Source organism: Plasmodium knowlesi (genome assembly GCF_000006355.2).
Source record: "Plasmodium knowlesi strain H genome assembly, chromosome: 1".
Lineage (NCBI taxonomy): Eukaryota > Apicomplexa > Aconoidasida > Haemosporida > Plasmodiidae > Plasmodium > Plasmodium knowlesi.
Window position 1 is genome coordinate 622,456 of NC_011902.2, and position 25,329 is coordinate 647,784.

Consider the following 25,329-nt stretch of genomic DNA (forward strand, 5'->3'; position numbering starts at 1 on the left):
ATCAAGGGTATAGGAATAAGGATCAAGGGTATAGGAATAAGGATTCAGGGTATAGGAATAAGGATTTAGGGTATAGGAATAAAGTTGTAGGGGTGTTAGAATAACGTTTGCTGTTTATTTGTTTCAATGAGGAGGAGGAGAAGAGTGGAGTGGCATTATAATTTGTTGAATAATTTTAATTGTTCGAAAAGGGGGATTATGTGGAGTATGGAATATATATTGAATGCATTATTATTATGTGAAAAAATGCATATATATATGCATTCACCTCATAATTATTTCATATAATTCCTTTGATATGAGATATATATTTAGAAATAACTTATTGTGTTTTTAATCCACCTTTTGTTCACTGAAACATATGAATAAATGATATTTTTGTTTTATGGGAGATGAGGGATCCTTCCTTATATGGAGTGCACTACATATATTTTTGGTAGTTCAGTGTATATTTCTGTTAATGAATTATAATAATTCCTATAGAAAGAAAAAAACAGAAATGTTTTTTCTTTTTTTTTTTTTGTTCTACTTTGGAATATAATGGTTCGACTATATTTGGAATAATGTACATTCACAAGTAGGAACATAGTCTTCGGAAGAATAGGAAAGGGAATAAAGAGAAAAGGAAAAGAAAAAGGAGGAGTAAAGAAAAGAAAAGGAAAGAAAAAGAAAAGGAAAGGGAATAAAAAGAAAAAGAAAAAGGAATAAAAAGAAAAGGAATAAAGGAAAAGAAAAGGAAAGGAAAAGAAAAAGGAATAAGAAGGAAAAGAAAAAGAAAAGGAATAAAAAGGAAAAGGAATAGAAAAGGAAAGGAAGGAGTAAAAGGAAAAGAAAAGGAATGAAAAGAAAAGTTATGAATGAAGTATAGAATAAAGAAGGAGAAAAAGAAGAAAGAAAAGGAATAAATGGAAAAGAAGGCATGAAGGAAAAGAGGAAGGAAATGGGAAAGAACTTATTTTCTATGCATAAATGAATAAATAAATGTATGCATTTATTATGTATGGAAGTTATAGAAAATATATAATAGTCAAAGGAAGAGGAGGAGGGGGGGGAAAAAAGTTCTCCATTTCTATTTATAGGTTCATGGTTAGTGGATAAAAAAAAAATTATTCTATAAATCACATTATGTTTATATTATCATAGGGATAGGAATATATATATATATTCCACTCGTGCTGCAACGGTCAATAGCAGGGAGGCATATATATGTACATTTTTTTTGAATTATATTAATAGAACTCCACTTTAGGATATTGCATTTTCAGAAAAAATGAGTGATGATGGTGGTACGAGTAGAGAAGTTAAATGTAGTAGGCCTGTGAATGCCTTAGATGCAGTATATGGAGCACAGTTGAGTCAAATGGTGTCAGGACTTCAGGGGAAGCAGAATTTAGCGAAGCATATTCTACGTGCCGGTTGCTGCGTTCTTGGCACCAATACTGGGAATCTGGAAGGGAGCGGAGCATGCGATCTTATGTATTACACAGTGGGGAGCATAGTGCATAAGAAGTTTGGGGAAGATGCATTTGGTGAAACTATGGAGAGAATACATAATTATATAGTATCAGTGTTAGGTAAGGGGGAGTGTAAGCAATTACCACGTAACAGTGCGAAGGAATTATTTAAATTAATGGAGAGGAAGGTCGATTATAGTTTAACCTTAGAGGGTGTGCTAGGGAAAGAAGTTAATCCTAAAACAGTTAACTGTGAAAAGTACACAAAATATTTAGAACAAGTAGCGGAAGCATGTGTAAAGGTAAAAGAACAATGTAGGAGCTCGACTGTTAGTAGCGAATGTACCGGAATTGCAGAGAAGGATAGTCAACACAGCCCAGAGTATGTGGCACAGTTGATAGAAACCTTAATTCTGAAACCCCAAGCTGCAGCAGAGAAGAAGAAGAAGGATGAACAACAGGGACTGCAGGTTACTTCCCTTTTTCTTTTTATTTAAAAGCACAAATATGCATATAGGACACTTTATATATGTATATGTATATACATATATAAACATATGTATATACATATTTTGCTCTCTTTCTCCCTCTACACCCCTATCCGAACATATAGAAGTACCATTTGGGACATTTACCCTCACGCCAGGCGTACCAGGACTTTGACGTCATGTGGAGAATGTACTATGACGATCAGTACGTTGGTACCATAAAAAGCGCCCTGAAAAGTACCATGGAAACACATCTAAAGAATGATCATTGTTTGAATCGTATTTTAGGCGCATGGTACTACACAACAAACATAATGAGTACAACGAACCAGGCCCACCAGAATCGTTGCTCTTATTTTTATTATTGGTTAGGAATGTTAATTCACAACAAATTAAAGACAGCGACCGGAGAGGCAGTTGGAACCACTTCATCATTTTCGGAGGCTATGAATGCAATCTATGAGCAATTGGTCAAATTACCCAATACTGAGGATAAAAGTCCATGCCCCAAAATAACAACGGCAGATAATCTTGACAGCACCTTCTTCGAATATCGGAAAAAGGTTTTCGATCTTTATCACGACTATGGCGCCATAGAAAAACTGCTACAGGATGACGGGGCCAGTGGTACAGCACCCTGTTCTAAGACCTTCTTTAACTACATTGATAACGCAAAAAACAGCATTGAAAAGGCAAAATCTAGCTGTAATAGTGAACAAAATCCGCCATCAGCATATAGTGGTGATGATCCATGCTGCAAAAAACTTTTACAGAATGGTAATACAGAACCAACTGAACATCATTTATCACAACTAACATGCACAGAGCAGACAGATTTGCCGGACGATGGACCAGAGGTGGAATTAACAACTGACTGTTCTACTAATCCAGGAGTGGAAATTGGCCAATCCTCCTCCTCTTCTGATGATGGTAGTATTGTTGGTTCTGTGTCTGGTGGAATTGCCACCATAGGAATACCAGCAATTGGTTTCTTTTTATATAAAGTAAGTACTACACATATATTTACATATATATATACATATACACATATATATACACATATATATGTATATGTATACATGTATATGTGTGTATATATATATCCTTCCCCTTCTTTTTTTTTTTTTTTTTTCAGTATACTAACATATTTGATGGAATAAAAAAATCCCTCTTTGGTGGACTCAATAACGGCAACAACAGAAGAGGAAGAAGATCTACTTTTCGACATCAACACTTTGATGACACACTCACAGGGAATGATTATTCTACACTAGGAGACGACGGTTCCACCACCCTGGGTGGTGGTGGTGGCTCGTCCACCTTAGGTGGTAGCTCCACCGATATTTCTACCATCTATGAAGAACCACCTCGTCGACCAAGCGGAAGAACACGGACAGGAACAAATAATAGAAGACCAGGAAATATACGTTATTATGCTACGTAATATTCCTTCACTCTTTCCTTTTCTTTTCTTTACTTTCATTCTTAAGACGTTTTCTTTTCTTTCTCTTCTTTTTTTTTTTTTTTTTTTCCTTTTTTTCCTAATTCCAAATATGGATGTTTGAAAAAAGTGATCCAAGTTTTGCGCGAATCTACAGCGGTTCAAGGGAAGATTCTCGCGGAGATTAATCCTCCTTTTGACCTTTTTGATGCCATACACAATCTTCTTTAGGTGAAATTTCACATGTGAAGAGGTCCAAAATTGCAATGTCCTCCTCACATGGAAGAAAGAAGAAAATTGCCTCATCCCTTCTCATTCTATTTTTTTTATTCGATTTTAAGTATAATATTAGACGAAAAAAAAAAAAAAAAAAAGAAGTTACATTAGCTAGTTGTGAAAAAAAAAAGAGGCATTTCAACCGACATACATTTCGCGAATAAAATGAACTTGAACGAGTCAGTAACGTTAATATAATAGGTCAGTTCGTCAGTTGTTAGTGTAGTCTCCCCGTCCAGTATGTACAGCGCAATGTCGATCCCTTTGTGTTCACCTGTACGCAAGTGCCAAGGTCACATGGAGCATACGATTTGCATTATAGGAATATTTGTATGTACCATTTTCTACATAAGGGGAGGGAAATTACAAATTGCAAAATGAGCACATCAGAATGAGCGATCTCTCTGTCGACACCCCGATTGTAAGAAAAGTGGCGCTCTATATAATTGTTGATAACTTTAAAAATTGATGAGGAAAAAATTAACCACAGGGAAGCATAATATATGAAAGAACTTCCCTCCGTACAACCTTCCGTTTGCTCACCAAATTCGGCAGAGCAAAGCACACCGTTTCGCTTCGCACATGTAAAAGATTCAATGAGGAACTCGATTGTTCACGGATAAAAGGTTATCAGCTGCCTTCGCTTCATTTGCCCCGTAATGAAAGCAGCAGTAGTCAGCAATAATGACGTCCTTCGCTTGAAATTTACTCCCGTTTGTCATAAATTAAAAAATGCTTAATGTATCTTCTACTAAAAAGTATAATCACACCATACGCCATTCCTCTTTAAATTGTGTAAAAAAAAAAAAAAAAAAAAAAAAAAAGGCACTAGGGGGATGTGCCGTACTGGGAAAGAAGACACAAACCATGTTGTCCTTTTGCTTACGGACATGTTTAGTTGTTCCCGAACTTTAACCCTTACCTTCTCCCCTTATCATTCCGTTTTAGCAAATATCAAATAGCACTCATTGCGAACGGGCAGGCATGCATAATACACTTTTCCTGGGTGCTATCCCAAGTCAAGACTTATGGCCCCCCTCCCCCCGTTTGCCTGTTCTCGCGTAAGAGAAATTGTAATTGTCCAAAAATCGAGCAGTAATGTGAACACACAATTTTGCTTCCCCGAGCAGAAGAAATCAAAATGATCGAAAAAAGCGAATTTAACAAAATATGCAGAAAAAGAAGGGATAAAGAATGGTAATAATTAATTAGATAGGGGTGCCATAAGAACACATGTGAAGGAAAGGAAGTTTTCCTATTTTTGTCTTTTAAACCATGAGTTCATATATTAAGACTTAAATGAGAATGCGAAAGAAAATTACGCCAAATGGGTGGAAAAAAAAAAAAAAAAAAAAAAAGTTAAGCAATATTTTTATGACAATAACTAGCTTTTATGTTAATATTAATTTTCCAAATGAAAGGGATAGAAAAAAAAAAAAAAAAAAAAAAAAAAAGCAATTTTATGTAAATTTCCAACTAGCACGCATGCGAGTGAATTCTGCGTGGAAATGTGCTTCGCTTTTTTTTTATTTTAACTCCTCAGAAAAGGAAAACGCAAATTTGTGATTAAAATGAATCCTGAAAAAAGTGATATAGCGATGTAAGGTTGAAGTGATAATCTTTTTCAAGGATTAATTTTTTTATCGTTTCATTCCATTTCAGTCACTCCCGATTTTACGCCCACCTCTGTCATATTAATTATGCGAATTGGTTGATGACTATTTTGCAACTCTTCAGCCCTTTCTCTTCGCTTTTTATTTTTTTTTGTGGAGCGCTTGGGAAATGAATTCCAACAGAGCGGCATTGCAACATGTGCACATTTATACATTTATAAATTATGCATTTATACATCCATTTACATGATTCTCTATGTATGCAAGCCGTGTATACTGCGAGTTCCGATTTTTGCTAAAACGTTAGCGTGGCGTTACAAACTAAACCAGCTTGCCAAAAAAAGGAGGAAAAAGTAAGCCTTCTACTCGGCCTCGTAACAATTTTGGCACGTTTCGCCCTTGGTGGCACTTGATGAGTAGGCTTGCGAGCCGTTGAATGACATTTTTCGTCGCGCCCAGATTTACGCCCTCTTTTCTCCGCCGTCTCCGCGAAGGCGTAAAAGGGTATATACAATATAAACATATACGCATAGGTTTTATGCGCTCCACGAATTGACAAGCGCTTCGCAACAACCCCCACTTGGCTTTAAGCCAAGGTGAGCCAATGTATAAATCTGCTATACCGTTCATCCCGCGCAGAAATGTGGTGACTTCCTACAACAGTCTTACGTATGTAGATTCATCACGATCGCATACAGAGGGGCTAAAAAGGAAAAACAAGTAAAAAAAAAAAAAAAACAAAACAAAAACATTTACATATAACACAAGAATGAATGAAGAATCCCCACAGAAGAAACCATTAAGTATACCAGGTTACCACTACGATAAGAAGAAAAATCGCTATTATCTCATAGACAATGAACTGAAAAAGAAATTGAAGGAGGAAGAATTTGACAGACAAGTAAACAATGCCAAGAGAAAAAATCGCCAGACAAATGTAGAAGAAAAAAATTTGGTTATAAAAGAATTTCACAGGATACATGGAATAAAAGAAATGAAAAAAAAAAAAAAACACTCCAATGCGCATAAGCCAAGTGTGAAACATAACGACCATCAAGGTCATATGTCTTCAGACAATAATGCGTGTACCACATTTAGTAAAGAAAAAAATTTAGAACTAATTAATAATGAGTTAAATTCTTTAAAAAAATGCATTTCAAAAAATCAAAATATTTTTAATATACTGAAGAGCATTCGGAATTTCCATTTTCGAGAAAATTCCATTTTGAGTTTGCCGCCTATTTTTATTAACATTTCATCGTACCAGTATATTCACGTGGAAGATTTGTGCGACCTTCACTCGGATAACGCTTCACCGTTATGTCATCCGGGGGGGGGAAGCACGACAGTGCGCAGTGTGCCCCACCCGAATGTTCAAAATGGTCTGGACGCTGTGAGTATTGTCCACAGCATCAGCAGCTTGAACAATCAAATTGAGGACGCGAATAGCCATAGCGACGAGAATGACAGGGGCGATACGGATGATGAAGACGGTACGCGCTATGTGCACGGAGTGAATGACCCAGGAACGGTCCCTTTTCCAAACCCCAAAAGAAATGACAGCATGGAACATACCATCACCGACATTAGATTCTTCAACGTGTACCAGAAACTGATAGATGAAAATATGATAAAAGGCAAGACATATTTGGACATAAGCAAAAACGACCCATTTTATTCGTATTCAAATTTCAGGAAACAAAGTACACATATTAACTCACCAGAAGAGAAAACTAGAAGTTGCGATAGTCGAAAGAAGAAAAATTACTCGAGTAAGAAAATACATCAAATAAAAAATGAAAATAATATGTCCCCCCGATGCGATGGCACAGGAAGTGGTGGTCTGCTCATACCAAAGTTGTTCGGACGGACTCACGAAAAGGTAAATGCTCGGAGCATACAAAATTTTAAGTCGAACATAATTATAAATAGATACAGAGCTAATTTCTACTATTTTTATCAGATTCCCAATCGAACTTACACTAACAACAGGCGTAGAAACAGTAGTGGGAGTCCCTTCCGCAATGTTAGTAGCACCTTTAATGCTAGCAACAGCACTAACAACAATTTCAATTACAGTTATAGTCATGTGCACAGAAGTAGGGACGAGTATGACAACATAAACGGAACAGCTGATATAGATCATGATGTGCCCAACCAGCCGCGTTCTTCTACACATAACCATGCCTTATACAATGAAATTTTTGAAGAACGAAGTGGACGCAGGACTCATGAAAATATGCCCGTTAATCAATTAGATGTAAATACGAACGAAACCAGGATTTTAAGAACATACAAACCAGCGGAATCGTTTTTTCATCTATTCAGTAATCCACTTTATGAAGATTTTATATTTAGTACCACCAAGGAAAACAACTGTTCCTTCAGCTTGGGAGCTATTGATATAAGGAACTTTATTCAGAAAGACAACAGGTCTCCACTAGAAGATGTGATTCACGAAAACGTGTATTACAATACAGACACAAAATATTTTTGCACGTATTCTAAGGAAAATACTGAATTGTTATGCGTTTCTCCACAAATATTATCTCATTTTAGCATTTTCAATTCTGAATATATTGCCTACTCGTCATATCCAAATATGAAGGATGAGAGAAGCTTGCTATGTATGTTTAACATCTGTTCCTTTTTTCAGCGCGATCCAAAAATAGTTACGTACAGCTTTGCGAGCGAAATTAATTATTTTAAGCTGTTTCCATCAGTGCAACAAGGCTGTTACGCACATGATAATGGGAATACATGGGACACTGCTAGCCATACCATGAATGAGGGTTATGAGTACCACCCTGATAACAAAATTGATAAAATTTTTATTTGCGGGTCTAATCCCAGCTTCAGTTTTAACGCAATAAAAAATGATGGAGTTCCCTATTGCATATGGGATAGCAAGAAACTCAAAGTTCATGACTTGTTATCCATGAGCGGAGATTTATCATGTTATGTGCACAATATTCTAAGCGGAAATCAGCACCCATTTAGCAATTTAATTGGCATTTATGGCTCCCTAAAAAAGGAACGATCCTTCCACGCGAAAAGGGTAAAAGAAAAACGAAAAGGAGAAATGGGAAATGATGCAGATGGGCAAGAAAAAGTGAACTTAAGCGAAAGAAAATCACCCGTGGATTATCATTACGAAGATGACACACAGAAAAAGGGTGGTTATAATAAAAGGAAACATCCTAGTAAAGGTCCAAATGAGGAAAATAACGATCTGCACGTAAGCAAACATGAAATGACAAAAAAGCGACATGACCATTTTACAGACAAGGCAAAGCATCATCTGAACAACCGCTCGAATAAGAACAATCACGGCCAATACGCATCTGCTCCACATAACTCTAATGAAAAAATGAGAAACAAGCATAGTAGTGCCACCCCCCATAACTGCTACCCATCAAATGCGGCCAAGTACAATGATAATAAAAAAAAAGGAATATGTTGTGAAAGTGTGAACAAATCAAACAACAATATTTTTCTGTGTTGCAATACGGAACATATATATTTGTGTGACCTGCGGTGTAATTTTTTAAACACAATTTCTAAACTGAAGCCGAATGAAGGATACGTAACTAAAATGTACTCATTAAGCAACAGCTTTCAGTATATATTATCAAAAACTAATAATCATATAGGACTGTACGACATGCGGTATACCCCTTGTAAACATAACGAGACAAAAAGCAGTTTGGTAACCACCTATGATAGATTTATAGATAATAGTAACCTGAGAAAACACCTAAACGATTTTTACGTTATAGACAATGAACAGTTCCTAGTTTCTCTAGATACATACACAAATTCGGTTCATATATATGACATTATGAACACTAAAAATAGAATCATAAATTTGGATGGGAATTCTGATTATTCGATATACTCGAACATACACGCTTACAATAATTTGTCAAGGATACCCTACATATATTCCTCACATAAATACGATGATGCTTATTATCATTACTACAAAAAAAAAAACAGTGAAACGAAAGCAACGGAAATTAAGCATATGAATCATTTTAGTCCAATAAAAACGTATCCACAAAAGGACCTATTTATAGGGTTAAATGTTCAATCTATTTTACCACTTTTTTACGTTAAACAAAAGTATACCAAGCATAATTTCATTTCCATAAATGAAGGTGGCTTTATTTGTACCATTAATGTGTAAAAACGAGTTGTCACGGGGTATAGCTCGTTTTTGCACATAATATATTTGTTCTATTTATTCATAACAACATCCGAAATAATGTTATTTTAATTTTTAAAAATCAACCCGTTTTTTTTTTTTTTTTTTTTTTTTCGTTAACCAATAAAAGTATGTGTATTGTCGTATCTACACAATATCATGTACATTTTAAAATAATTGTATATTTTTGGCGTATTTTTAATTAACATTTACAAACCGAATTTTTTATTACATGTTTTTTTTTATTTTTTTAAAAATATTTTTTTTAAATCCAAGAGGCGGCAGTTCATAAAACGGTAGCGATACTACGCCTCCTGCGGATATATGTAATTTTTCCTTTTTTTCCTCTTTTTTTTTTTGTGATGAAATGAAAACTTTTCATTATTAAATGATAAACAATTAAAACTTGAAAAATTAAAATTCCTTGCTTCAATTTTGACAAAAGTAAGTTTCATCAAATATAATTTATCATCCTGTGTTATCCATTTGAGATACACTTCGCAGATAATAATTTTACCAAAATGAATGCAGACTTCGTATCAATGGATAATGCAAAAAATGAAAATACTAATAATTTCTCCAACCCCCTGTCCCTACGCACAAATGACTTAAAATTAGAAGAACGTGATGATAAATCAAAAGAACATCAGTCCACTAATGATAATTATGAAGGTCTTGTAAACCAAAATGTCATTTACCGAACAGCTATTTTTAATAACAAAAGGATTCAAATTTATCAATACAAAACCTTTCCAAAAAATTATCTACAAAGCGTATACGAATTGTTGGGAAGTGAATTATCTGAACCATATAACATTTTTCTACTTAAAACCATTTTGAAGAACTATAGCGAAATTGCACTAATGGTGTGTAAATCTTTAATGTGCGTTAAAGAATATGCAATGTTCTATCATTTCTTTTATTTTTATTCATGAAAAAAACGACATTTTTTTTCTTTATTTTTTTTTTTTTAATTAACGTTAGTGCTTATGTGATGAAGAGTGTGTGGGCACAGTAATAAGCAAAATTACAACAAAATGTAAAAATGATGAACCAACGACATTCGGATATATATGTAAAAGGAAAAAAAAAAAAAAATACATAAATATAGCTTGCAACATTGTTTCTACTAGTTCTACACTTGAGTATGCATCTATTCATGAAAAATTCGATTTGTTCCACTTTTTTTTTCTTTTCACCATCTATAAAATGTTAACAGGCATGATAGCAGTTCACAAATCTGTCAGAAGTTGTGGTCTAGGTTAGAATTTTGTTCAATGTTGCGTGTCAATATTTAAAGCATTCTGCGAAATCATAACATAAACACGAAATTTTCCCATTTATAGGCACATATCTGTTAAATGAAAGTATAAAATTAATGCAAGATTTGTATGGCATAAATGAGGTACATACACTTTTACCATTTGTTGTAAAAAATTAAGCGTTATGATCAAGCTCAATAATTTTACATATATACTTATTTTGTTACTATTTTACTTATCCGTTAGGTTCAACTGGAAGCAGAAGCAACGAACAAGCCTACATTACGTAATACTTGTTTTTTCATTTAAGTATATATTTGTCCATACGTCTGTACAAACTAGTGCCATACTGCGCATGACATTATATTTTTGCCATTATAGGTTTCTATGAAAAAAACGGATTCATTAGAGTGAAAAGGAAGCCCTACTATTACTTAAGCGGCGTTGACGCTTTCAAATTAAGGAAAACATTATAGAGAAATGCAATGTAGAAAAATACTGCGCAGTTAATCATGATGTAAAAAAAAAGCACAATGTATTCGTGTCCTTTCTCTAAATTTTTCATTCTTCGTCCTAAGAAAAGATGCATGATTTAATAATTCTAATAACGTTTTACACGTTTTCTGTAATAATTTGCCCTTACATCTTTTAAATACTAGCATTTATATTTGTTATAGTTTATTCTTTTTTACACACGACCCTAATTATTTTATTAACATTATTTTAGTTTACCACGAAAAGTTGTAAACAAGAAATACATATGTTCTTCTTTTCCTAATTTAAACTTAGAGTAAAAGAATCTACAAACTTTTTTCTGTGTTTGAAAAAAAAAAATCTATAAAATTTTAATTTGCTTATTTTGTAAATTACGAGTTTATCAAAAGAAATTATCGAATACTTGCTTACAGCGTACTTCGGATTATTCATTCGAAACTTCATTATTCTTTATAAAGAAAAAAAAAAAATTCTACACATGTTCATGGTAAAAACAAAAAGTTACCAAGACATTCAAAAAAAAGTTGTCTAAGGTGAAAATTATCATGTGGTGCCTTGCTTGTGTCTTTATGAAAACATATTATCCCTTAATATCCTTTTCTAACGAAACACTTAATATTTCTTACATTTATTTACAAATTTGCTGCTTCGACAACAAATTATTGGAAAAATAAAAAAGCCATCTCTTTGCAATTTTGTAAAAACCGTTTAATGAAGTGCTTATAAAATGATAGAAAGGAAAAATTATAATATCTTTGCTCCGTTAAACTTTAATTGCAGTCTTCAGTATACTTGTAGAATCCCAAATATTTCTTTAAAATGTTTCTGTGATAATTCAATTCTGTACAAATAATGAGAGAAGAATATATGTTTTAAGACAGTAAGGAAAAAAACTATTTGCAAAAATAGTTGATATACACATAATTTGATAAGCGTTTATATTATTCATTTTTGAATTTTGTATAACATTTTATAAAAAGTTTCATGGTCTATAAAAATCAGAAGGAGCATTATAAAGTGTACTATATGCGTGATAGCATAAAAGAACAATATTACAGTATAGGACTCATTTTTTAATCAATAGGTGCATAATAAGGATTTATATATAAAAAGATTTATGCAATTTTTTTCAATAATTTGTGTTGAATACAATACATTATTTTGATCTTCCATGATTCATATCAAATATTTCAAAAATTGAATATCCTTGAATAAAATGCGTTCCTCTTTAAGTGTTAAATCCATAAACACTTATTAAGATTAATAATAGTTATAAAGAAATGATAACCTTGTTTTTGATAAAAATTATTATGAATTACTAATAAATCAAGGAATTTTCGTTCCCTATTAGATGTGTGGTTTAACTTTATTTAATAAAGGTTGTCTTCTTTGAAAAGGGTAAAAAATATTGAAAGCTGAGAAAGGAGTTATATTCATAATAGAGCGACATTTTAACAGCTTTAATATTATTTTCCTAAGTTCAAGAAACTGGTCACGAAATTCTTATGCATATTAAGACAATTATTAGTAATTGTAAATGTTACTGATTTGTGAAAAAAACTTCTATGATTTTTTAGGTTCAGAATGCTACTGTGCATGAAATTGTTTAAAATGTAAATAACAGTTTACATAATAACGATTATACTTATAGGATAGACAGCAAAAAAATGTATAAAATCCTACAAGTAGAAAGAAACCACAGAAGTGTGCTAAAACCTGTGTGATTTTGACAAATATGAAAGTAAAGAATATAGCACATAATTATAGTGCATTTATATTATGAAATATTTAAAATATGCGACATAATCTTTTAAATAGACAAGGATGTTCACTCTTCTTTGTGTATTATAACAAGTTTTTAACTTGTATTATATACAGATAATTCCCCATTGCCTTTAAGACGAAACACTGCATCAACAAGATGGTATATTTAAAAGAATAATCATCCTGTGAATTCATGCATTTTAGAATTAATTCCATGGGAACCTGCAACATACGTATTTAAATAAAGAAAAAATTCAAAGGTACTAAGTTTTCGTGCAGCATAAAAAAATATCAAAAAGTATTTTATGAATCAGTTACATCCCATACAATAAAATATGTTACATTCTATATATATTTCTAATTTCGGCATAATAAAGTTAACGCTTAAATGCTATATCATAAAAATTGTATTTGATTGCGAAAAAAATAATATAAATAATTGATTTGAAAAAAGACAAATGCGTTCCCAGATGTCAAAAATTCTAATATTCATCTCAAGTTTCATTGTTATATTTCGAATACATACTTGTCTACGAAAATTCAATATATATATATAAAATATTAGTCAAATATAAATTAACGGTAACTCACAAATAAGAATAGTTAATACTGTTTCTTCTAAAACGGAAGACATAATTGAGAGGCACAATTCTTTAAAATATATTTTTAATATAATCTATTTAATAATTATAAAAATATTTACCTCTAAAAAGTTATAAAAAATATATAAAACAAATAGAAAAAATGAAATATATATATACAATAATAGAAAACACAAAAGGTTTTCCACAATATAACATAATAATTATATTAAAATTAAATTTAAATAAAGTAAACAAATTAAAAAAAAAAACGGAACTTCATAATAAAATAATTCACAACAAAATAAATTGTATTTTATATTAAATAATAAAACAAATTATTTTTACAAAATAATAAAATAAAACCTCTATTTTATTTTATCTTATATTAAATATATTTTTAATGATAAATACTAACTACTAACTACTAAATATATATTCAAATTTATATTAATCATTTTAATTAATTAAATAATTAAAATAAGTAATATAAAAATAAAACTGCGCTAAAACTCAACTAGTCAAAAAAAAATAATAATATAATAATAATAATTTTATTTAATATTAAAAAAATATATTGATAAAATAATAATTTAATATAAATAATTTATTGAAAAAAATAATTAATTAAATTTATAAATAATTTAATAAGTATATTAATAAATATATTATTAATTTAAGTAAAATAAAGTGTAATATAAATAATTAATACAATAAATAATTAAGTTAATTAATATAGCTATATTATTAAAAAAAATTATTGAATAAAAATTAAGTAAAATAAAAATAAAATAATTTAAGCAAATAATTAACAAAACAAATAAATAAATAATTTATAGAATTAAACATTTTATATAATTAAGTTAAATAATTAATATTTTTATTTGTTTATGTAAAAAAAATAATTATAAATTAAATGTATAATATTATTTTCAGGTATTTATTATACAAATAGTGTAATATATTAACAAGTATTTATTTAATATAGGAATAATTAAATTATTATTATTATCATTAGTTTAAATATTAATAATATTTGTATATATTAATTAAATGTTAATATATCAAATAATAAAATTATTATTATACGAAGCATCAATAGTATAAATATTCTTTTAAGAATTAAACGTATAGCAATTAAAAAAAATTATTTAATATAATTATATTAAATAAAATAAATTAAATTATATATATAATTAAAATATATGTGATTATAAATGAATAAAGAATTTTAATTAGATAAAAATATAATAATAAATCAATTGTAATAGATTAATCACTATAATTAATTAAATAATTAATTAAAATATAAATTAAATATATTAAAAAATAATAAATAATTAATATAAATATACTATCATTTATACATTATACAATAATAAAATAAAATTCACTATAAAATAAATAAAATAAAAATATATTATTTGTTTAGAAGAAAAAACAATTAACTTATTATTTCGGTATATATAATAATATTGTTAATGTAATTTTAATTTAATTAATATATTTCTGTAAGTATATTCAATTAAATAATAAATTAATATAACATGCTTATTAAATAATATTATCGTTAATTTTAAAAACAATATCATAAAATTCAATATAATATATTATATCAAGTAATATATATAATTAAAATTATTTTTTATTTAAATAAATTTACTAAAATATAATAAATATTAATTAATATGAAGATTTTAAGAAATATAAAATACTCAATTATATATATATATATATAATTAAATAGTTAAATCATATTTTTATTTATATATCCTTATTACATTTCTTAATCAAATATACTTAATTTTAAATATATTTATTATTACAAACATTTTTATTATACAGAATATAATAAATATTATATTTGTTAAAATAATTAATTAATAAAAATCGAAATTTAAATGTTATTAATTAATTATATAAGAAATTTTATGTATTATTGAAACATGCTTTATTTTATTTAATTAATTATATTATTTTAAAAATATATTTAATATTTAATATTTATTAAAATAATAATACACATTTTAATTAAAAACTTAATATTAATATTTTATTCAATTAATTATATATTAATATTTTAAGTTATTATTTTATTTATATATAATTAAAGTTAATCTTATTTTTATTTAAATAATATTATAAATCTTTAATAAATATAAAGAAAGAAAAATTATTCATTTTATTTTTAACTATTATATTTATTAATGTTTAAATAATTAAATGGAAATAACGTTAAAATACAAAAATTAATTAAAATGTATAATAAAAAGAATATTTTATAATTAAAAAAATACATATTAATTAAAAGCATATTTTTGTATACTATTTTTAATTTACTTTAAAAATATATTAATGAAAATGAAAACCTATTTCAATTAACGAATGTAAAAAAACATAAATGTATATTTGTATAAATAATTCTCATAACTACGTATTAGTTTTTTGTTTGTTTTTAAATGTTGAACTTAAGAAGTTCATTAACAATATGATTTATTGCCTATTATTTATATAACACTTCAAGTATGAACTTTTTTTTTTTTATATAGTACTAAATGAAATGTAAGCAACCTATTTTTACTTATGAATATGGATAAAAAGAACAAAGAATATATATTCGAATATGTTTATTGTAGAATGATATATGAATACATAATACATAGTGAATACACATAATTATAACTCGCAAATTTTATTTATAAACCTTGTAGATTTTTATGTTTACACACACAAGTGACTCTTTTATGATTTCCATAACTTAAATGAATAATGTATTATTACTAAAAATATTTAATGTATTGCTTACCTATTTAGACACCTACATAGATGTACTAGTGTTTTGTCAGTACTGGGTATTTCGGGTCTTGTTACGATGTTACACCTTTTTAAAGGTAAAATTTACCTTAATCTTAGTAGTTTTTGTTATGGTACCTCCTTATATTAAGGGATAACTTTCATTTTCTTTGATTTTTTTATAGAAACTATCTTAATTTTAATGTTCTTAACTTTTCAATTTATTTCCACTTATATGAAATAATCATGGGAAAACTCACACTTTCATATGAAACTACTGATTTATTCATTATAATATTATTATTATCTATACATACAAACAATGTGTAAAACAAAGCTACTCATTTAACGGTGCTTCGCAAAGACAACTTTAACATGTACCAAAGAGGTTCATATACTAATTCTTTCTTAATACATTAATGATTAATAATTTCAATAAATAACGGAAATATTTGTTAAAAACTTTCTTTGTTGTAATATTTTGTAAAGGCGTAATAACCATCTAGCCATAGTTGCAATACATTGTTGACTAAACTTTTCAAGTGTAGGATTAATAGTGTTATTACAAAAATTAAAATGATTATTAAAAGAGAATCTTTCATGTGGTTAACAGTTCAATGATCTCCCAATCTTCCAAATTTTGTAGCATTACGTAAAATTTTAAAACCATGTTGTAACTCTATATATCTTTAAACAAAAGAAAAGAAAAAAATCATTTGCAACTTTAAGAATACAATCTTGCGTGGTGAGTTATTCTGTAAACCTATGAACCTTTTACTATTATATTTATAAGTTTCTACTTTATATTGCATAATCTTTGATTTACGTTAATTATATTTAACTGATAATTACAATACGAAGACATTTCTATGCAAAAGACAAGTTATATTCAGCTGCAATATTAAGCATAATCATTCTTACTAAAACACTTTCTAAAATGTGCTTTATATATTCGTTTGAACCAATATATTATCTTTTGGACTTAACATTTACAATACAAAAATTTTGAGAGCAATATAACTTGTCTTCTTCAATTCCTAGCGTAAACCATACCCGTACAAGTAGCCAAAAGGGAAAGAAAAGAAAAAGCATATAAAAAAGCTTTTCTTATTAAAAAGGTAAGCATTCCAATCTAATAAGTCATGTGAAGAACATAGAAATCAGAACTAGACGGATTCAAACATATAATAAGTGAATTCCCCTTTTTGTAAATAGGTTTTGGAAAAAGAAATATTTAATGTATATCATTCGAAATATATATGTGGGTATTTTGTTCATATAATAAATATAATGCAAACGTGTGCAGTTCTTAGTACCTAATACTTTTTTTTATAGTTTTCCCCTGTTTTCTTCAATTAGATCTGAAAGATTAATTTTTTTTTAGGAGTATGTACTTAGAAAAAACATCACTATATTAAAAATAAAAATTGCTCTTATTTTAACGTAAATTTTTTTTTACAATCCCTTGACTTTTTGATTTATCCTGTAGACCTAAAAAAAAAAATTGTACCCTCTCAAAAGTTAAGTTTAAAGTTATGTACTTTCCTGTTTCTTTAAAATAAGTCATTCATATTTATTCGTTTTATTTTTAATAAAATAATCGCTTGAAAAGATTTTTGTCTTTTCTATTTAAGGCGGAATGTGATTTTCTTCATTAATACTGTTTTTTATTTGCAAACATTTTACACAATAGTATGAACACCTCAAGAAAATAAAAAATTGCTCTTCATGAAATGTAAACTTAAGTCTTAAGAGACTCACACAAAATTTACAATACACATTTCACATTGCACTATTCTTAATTTTTTTCTTCTTTTTTTGCTATGTTAATAGAAAATCACATATTATTGAGAAAACAAGAAATTTATGTCTTATCTCATTTCACCTTTTAATGTCTTTACCCAAGTGTACACGTACCTGAAAATAAAAATTATACTTGAAAATAATATCATTTTAGAATATATTACTTTTTTTAACGTTTTTTAAAAGAGAACACCCTTATGGGCATGCGTATAAACACATAAAATATTTAATTTTTGTCAACTTCATCACTTAATTTCTTCAATTTATGTAAAGAAACCTTTAATGTAAATTGTATGTACATATAAAATAGGTAAAAAAAAATGCATAAAGTTACATTTTAAATAATGCCTTTTTGTTCGTACATTATTTTCTTTAAAAATTGAACATGTGAAAATGGAATTTTAGACAACACAGCAAAATACATATTATCATAAAAATTTACACACATAATATATAATTAATGTTGTCTTTGTTGTATTTTAATATTTAAAGAAATGGTTTATGTGAAAAATGATAAGAATATATCCTTATCCTTTCAGCAAGTATGTTAAATCACTGCCAGATCCTCCTCCAGGTAAATCAAGAGAAATAAAGAATTTTGAATGCAAAAAATATAAAGATGACTATAGTTGGTTGCTGAAAGCGAGAAGTAATCTGAAAAAATGTTTTCACTTATGTGATATATGCTCAAAAAAATTTAATTATATGAGAAGTCTAGTGAAAAATTCAAATGTTCAGTATGAATACAATTTAAGTTACAACACTGCAAGAAGTAACCCTAAGGGTGAAAAAGAGGACGTTGGCGAACATATGTCTATTGCCCATTTGTGTGGAAACCATAAAAGTTTTAAGCATAACAACGAACTATGTGATGTAAAAAACAACATACTTAAGATAAATAGTAATACATCGAAAAACAATGTGGATAGTAATCAAAGTATTACCAGCTTAAAATCAGCAAATGATAATAGTATTATATTTAGCAATTCTTTAAATCATAACAAAACTGCTTGTTTGTCATTTAATGATGACGTGTTTATATTCTTAGACGATTATCCAGGAAAACATTCAAATCGTTATGAAGAAGACGACGAAAAATGTGATGCACTATTGCAAAATGTGAACTCCTTAAAGGATGATGAGATCATGTGTCCCCAATTTCAATTTGATGATACGATAATACACATAAAAAGACACTTTAAAAATAATGTATCCTATTTTGCCTGTAAGCATGTTAAGATGAATGATTTGTCTAATTTAGATGACGAAAACGCCAAATATGATAGCATAAATATTTATATGTGCGACAACAGTATGGAAAGTTTCTCTAAGAATGATTGTGTACTAAACTCAAGTGAGGAAAAGGAACCATTTAACTTAACACAACCAATTATCATCACTAGATTTAATGAAAAGGATGAAAAAAAGGAACAAAGTCAAAAATTAGATGACTTGAAAAACGTAAGTAACGACAATCATAGATATGAATCTTTAAAGAGACATGATTTAAATGAAGATATTGAGGGCATTGATCTGAACCTTGAACCAAATGGAAATTGTGAATTGTTTAATGTTTCCCTTTTTTGCGTGAACCAAGAGTTTGCTGCTTTATATGCCTCAGGACAAGCTGACAAAAACAGTAAAAGTTACACCAAAAGCGAGAGGATGGGCAAAATCAATAATAATAGTATCGAAAAACAAGACAAAATGGAAAATTTAAACAAAAGTGGTGAGCAGTATGCGCATAGAATCGATGATAATTGTAAAAATGACAATATAATTCAAAAACATGCGTTTAAAAGAATAAACACGTACACAAATTTGTTAAACAAAGAAAAAAAAACAAGAACGTTAATAGATGAATTGCAGGAAAAACTGATGAAGAGGAAAAATTTATATCTTGGAAGTCAAAGTGAACAAAATAATAATAGATCATCAGATACGACACAAGAAGAGAAGAAACAAGTAATGGCTGAAAAATGTATTCAATATTTGGCGGCGAATAGCAATACAGTATGTTCTAAGGGAACTCAGGGGAATAGCATACTCCCCATGGAAGGTAATTTGAGTGCATTAAGTATTTATAAAAGACAAAATGTAAGTGAAAAGAAGACAATTAACAATGTTAATATTGATGAATTTAAAAGCAGACTTGCAAACGGTGGGAACTTAATTCTAAACATTGAGGGCGGTAGTTCGAAGGGATTAAAATCAATGTATAGTGAAGCAAAAAATGTGAAGGGAAAATGGACCTATTCTGATGACAAAGAATATGAAAAACATGTTTATAATAGAGATGTTGGTCATGTAAAGCAGGATGTAAATGTCATTAAAGCGAGAAATCAAAGTGGATGCGGAATGAGCAGTTCTGTAAAATCCCATAAAGGATTAAAAGATAATGTGGACAAAAATAATTATGACATAGAAATAAAAATGTTCACCATTGATGACAAGGAAAAAAGTAGCAATTTAAAATTGTTAGAACAAATAAAAAGCTGCAACCTCGTGGAAGAAAACAAAGAGGAAGGAATTAGATTCAAAGGTGGTTACACTAATTTTGACCAAGAACGAATAGAGGACATATGCGAAAAAAATAAATCAAGAAATGTTCCTGCGAATGAAAGATTACGTGTAACCACTACAGAAAAAAGTAAAAAACCTTATAAATCGAAAATAATTGCAGGGAGAGAAGAGAAAACTTATTTCATCAATAGTAACTCTAAAAAGATAGAAGTTAACAGTGATAACGAAAATACATTTAATTCTAAAGATATCTGTAAGCAAAGCAAAAATGCAAATGGAATGAACGAGAAAAATGTAATTAAGAAGTCCTTGGAGGGAGATGAAAGGGAAAAGGGAAATATAATTTATGGGGAAAAAAACAGTGATAAACAGAGCAGTGATAAAAGAAGCGGTCATGAAAGTAGCACATTTTCAAGACACGATATATTCACCTCTTTAACGCAAAATTGCAAACCAGGATTAAAAAATGAATTGAAAGATACTAGCAGGAGTTCTAAGAGGGAAAACTGCAATCGAAGTGGAGATAATTTGCCCATTTCCAAGGAACAGGAAAATGGTTCATCAAACATGTGGAGCAAGGATATGTTCATATCTACTGAAAGCAACACTATATTGGGGAACAACGTGAATAGTAATAAAGACAACTTAATGAAATTAACTAAAATTAAAGGATATTACATGAAAGATAAAATACATATGAATCAAAGTAAGGGTGAACCCACGGAAGAAGGGGGTGAATCACAAGAGGAAAAACATACCACAGGTGACAGACCCAAAGAGGCGGACAAATTAGAACACTTCAAGAAGAAAAACGGTGAGGAATATTCATCTGATGGTACTGCTATTTTAGGAAGAAAGACAAAAAATTATGGAGAACGCAAGAAACCAAGTCAGACAAACAAAAACGAATCCGAGGAAAGATTAACTACAGAACTGAAAAAAAAATTAAGTAACATTTTAAACTCATGTACGAATCCTAACAAAATAAATATTCACAACAAAATATATGCATCCGAGATGGAAAAAATCAAAATGGATAACAACAAAATGGCATATATTAACAATAATTATTTTTTTAATGTTGACAAAGGTAACCACTTTGAGAATTGCGAAAAACAAGTACCAAAAAATTCTTCAATGAAGTATAATTGTAAAAATATGGATTTACAATTCTGCAAAAGTAAAAACGATTTTTATAGCTTTAACTATATGAGCAATGTTTTATCATCAAGCAGCTGTAGCGTGTCCAAAGAATACATCTTTCGGGGGAGCTACGAATCTAATATTTTAGATGAAAAAATTAATAAACTAAATGAGCTAAGAAAAAAGTATTTATTAAAGAAATATTTAAATGCAGTTTTGAGCAGAAGTAAAAATCATTTTGTCGATAGTAGAAGAAGCAAAAAAGTGTGTAACATGGATGTTCCCAAGTTGGCTTACAATGCGGCAAAAAATAAAATAGATGAAAAGACTAACCCGAAGAAAGAACCACTTGGGGGAGACGTACATTTTAAACAGAGATCTAATGAAAAATTCAAAACTTGTAAGAGGGATACTAAACTATGTCAAGCACCTCAATCACCAAAAAAACAGGATAAAATACCAAAACCATTAGCTAGTCAATTGGAAACAAATTCAGTGTCGCCCTTGGAAAAAACACAATCGTATCCTTTTGAGGACTTTAACTTGTAAACACTTTTTTTTTATTTCTGAGTGGCAGTGGTGCGTTTCAAGCTTAACTGTTTAATTAGTAGTTTAGCGAGCTGTTTAGTTAACTGTTTCACGCCTTTTCGCTCCTAGAATTTCGCACCCATGAATGTCTTTAAAATTTGTTAAAATTTTGTAAATTCTCACCTTAAATCTAAAAAGGAAGAAATTGTTCGATTTGCACAACACATTTTATCTACAACGTTAAAAAAAACCTATTGTTATGAATAGAGGTAATATGCTTAATCTGTGACGTTTCTTCACACATAAATATGGGTGCCTTTTTGTATTTAATCAATCGAAGTTGTAAACACATCCACGTGTTCATACACCATGCATGGTCCATTTCCCTTTTTTAGTAGTTGTGACAATTCGCCATAGTATGTACGCATTTCAATTTTAACCTTTATATTGTTTTGCATTTATTTCGATGCTGAATAAACGTATATTATTGTGCTGCTTCTTTTTTTTCTTTTGTGAAGAATTTAATTACCTCCTGCCAGGAAGTGTAAAGAAGCTTTACCCACGGCTCCTTTAACAATTATGGTAGAAATGGGGGGGAAAAAAAATGCTCTCAAATTTTTACAAACTTCAATGCTTTTTTTTTTTTTTTTTTTACACGTGATGTAAGATACGTAATGGTAACTGCTCGGTTCGGTTCGCGGCAAGCGCTTCTGTTTACCTGTCTTGGCAAAACAAAGAAGGGTAAAACCGAAGAAGGCTCCTGGATCAGATGCTAAACGTACCTGTCCTAGAACGATTCGATGCCACCTCTGGTTCACTCAGCTGAAATGGGTGTACAGGTGTACGGAACCGACCGAAGTTTAGTACACCAAGAAAAAGGTACCTTTTTTTTTATTTTTTTTTTTCGTTGCAACCACAACAATTTTTTGAAGAAATTATTCAAAAAAAATAAATAAACGGTTTATTAGTCCTAAAATTTCGCTCGTTTTTAAGTTTGCTACTTTTTGCGTTTTAAGCATGAATTTGAAAAAAGGATTTATTCAAAATTAAAACGCGGTAGAAATCAAAGGTTTCAAAAGTGAAAAACAAAAAAAAAAAAATAAATAAAACTCAAAAACTTTTAATTAAACGAACGCAAAAATGTTAGTAGTTTCTTTTTTTCTTATTCATAATTTATAACAATCTTTAACTATTTTGTTGCTTCATTTTTCTATAGCGACATGGACCAGAATTGTTCGCTCATTCGATCATCGCGCTGGGCTGCGTCAATTGTCGCGTACGACGCAGTGTGACTGCTTGCTAATTCAAAAAACAACAAATATTCAGCATGTTTGCTTATAGCCTCTCCTCCCATCCAGGTGGTCATCTAAAATTTAGCGTATATTGAAAAAAAAAAAAAAAAAAAAGCTCTTGAAAAAATTACACATATACACCGCTATTGCATTTGTTGTGCTTATACGTACACACATATGCATATATAGTGTTTGGAAAAAATTCGCCATTTGTGGCTCTTGGAAAAAAATTCGTGTTAAGCAAACTTCGCATGTTCTTATAGTGTGGTTAGTTCATCCCCATGGTTTGCACTAGGTGGGAATTTTTGTTTGCCCTTTATTACTTCATCTCATGAGTTATTTTTTGTACTGATCGCATGTAATAGTACGCGCACACAACATATGCGACTTCTTCTCCTCCTGCTCCTACACATTGTATCCCTTTTCGCGCAACAAGTCTTTAGCTTTTTCAGCAAATACGCTATCTTCAGGTCCAGCAAATTTGATGTAGTGTGCAATCTGGTTCATCGTCCAATTTGATGGAACCACGCCCCCTAAGTTCATTTGAAAATGTTCTTCATTTATTACTGGTTCTACTTGATAGTCCGTAACTTTGGGGGGGTCGTCATTCTTCTGCGTTCCTGGCAGTATTGTCATTCCGTCGGGGATTGGAGAGTTTGCGCTTGGTGGCAAAAATCCGTTGAATTCTTCTTCCATTTTTTTTATCAAAATTTGCGATTACGAGATTGAGAACTTGTTTAGTATGGTATAGATATAGTGTAGCAGTATACGCGGGTGAAGAAATTGCGCAGCAAATAAAGAAAGTTTAGCTGATGGAAAAGTTTTGCCTTGTATAATATGCCTTATTATTATATGTAAAATACTTTTAAGTCACGTTAAAAAGTATCTTAATACCTATATTATGCTCATAAAAAGGAATAAACTACTTCTTTAAAGGAGTAAAAAGAGTGACAAAAAAAAAAAAAAAAAAAAAAAAAAGAGAGAAAAGAATTCGTAAAAAGTTAAAAGGTTAAAGGGTTTGATGGTACACCATTTATGAGGAGCTTCAAAAATTTACAAATGTGAAAGAGAAGTTTTGAATTTGCTTTTTTTTTAAAAAAGGAATTTATAGAAAGATCAAATATAAAAAATCTATTTTAAAAAAAAAATTAAAAAAAATATATATATATTTTTAAGCATATATAAAAACATTAAAAAAATGGATTGTAAAAAAAAAAAAAAAAAAAAAAAAGCTGGTTAACTAGCTAAAAAAGTTATGTGCAAAAAAAAAAAAAAAAAAAAAAAAAAAAAAATAGTAGTAGAATTGATCTGTGCATGCAGCAACAATACGGCAAGCCATATTAATATCTCCTTCTCACAACTTAAGGGAATTCCATAATGTAACTACATGCTGACTACATTTTGCATATACAATAGTTTTCTTTATACGAATAATAAATACAGAAAAAAGAAAAAAAAATACATCATCTTTTCTGGCTTATAAAAGTTGTTATTATTTACGCCTGGTAGTAGCAAGCCTGAACATGTAACACTTCATTATGGTGTACATTTTTTTTTTCCCCCTTTTTTAAACATGCTAAAGCGAAATATTAGCTTGGAGTGCAAATATTCACGCTTTAAAAAAATTCGCTTCCCGAATTTGCTAAAGTTTTACATGTAAACGCAT

At 29.4% G+C, this 25,329-nt stretch overlaps 5 protein-coding genes across 5 annotated transcripts; 4 read left to right on the forward strand and 1 right to left on the reverse strand.

Annotated features, from left to right (window-relative positions):
* Positions 1–1,270: 1,270 nt before the first annotated feature.
* On the forward strand, positions 1,271–3,386 carry PKNH_0113600 (KIR protein; the record flags this gene model as incomplete). Its single annotated transcript, XM_039113760.1, has 3 exons — positions 1,271–1,924; positions 2,068–2,946; positions 3,078–3,386. 3 exons carry the CDS (start codon positions 1,271–1,273, stop codon positions 3,384–3,386), a joined length of 1,842 nt encoding a protein of 613 aa, XP_038969382.1.
* A 2,655-nt stretch (positions 3,387–6,041) lies between these two features.
* On the forward strand, positions 6,042–9,461 carry PKNH_0113700 (conserved Plasmodium protein, unknown function; the record flags this gene model as incomplete). The annotated part of the gene is made up of 1 exon (XM_002257591.1): positions 6,042–9,461. One exon carries the CDS (start codon positions 6,042–6,044, stop codon positions 9,459–9,461), a length of 3,420 nt encoding a protein of 1,139 aa, XP_002257627.1.
* A 539-nt stretch (positions 9,462–10,000) lies between these two features.
* PKNH_0113800 (N-acetyltransferase, GNAT family, putative) lies at positions 10,001–11,217 on the forward strand (the record flags this gene model as incomplete). Its single annotated transcript, XM_039113761.1, has 6 exons — positions 10,001–10,345; positions 10,464–10,554; positions 10,699–10,740; positions 10,826–10,884; positions 10,988–11,027; positions 11,123–11,217. The coding sequence occupies 6 exons, from the start codon at positions 10,001–10,003 to the stop codon at positions 11,215–11,217; spliced, it is 672 nt and encodes a 223-aa protein (XP_038969383.1).
* A 7,470-nt stretch (positions 11,218–18,687) lies between these two features.
* PKNH_0113900 (conserved Plasmodium protein, unknown function) lies at positions 18,688–22,392 on the forward strand (the record flags this gene model as incomplete). The annotated part of the gene is made up of 1 exon (XM_002257593.1): positions 18,688–22,392. One exon carries the CDS (start codon positions 18,688–18,690, stop codon positions 22,390–22,392), a length of 3,705 nt encoding a protein of 1,234 aa, XP_002257629.1.
* A 1,676-nt stretch (positions 22,393–24,068) lies between these two features.
* On the reverse strand, positions 24,069–24,359 carry PKNH_0114000 (IMC-associated apicomplexan protein, putative; the record flags this gene model as incomplete). Its single annotated transcript, XM_002257594.1, has 1 exon — positions 24,069–24,359. One exon carries the CDS (start codon positions 24,357–24,359, stop codon positions 24,069–24,071), a length of 291 nt encoding a protein of 96 aa, XP_002257630.1.
* Positions 24,360–25,329: the final 970 nt, after the last annotated feature.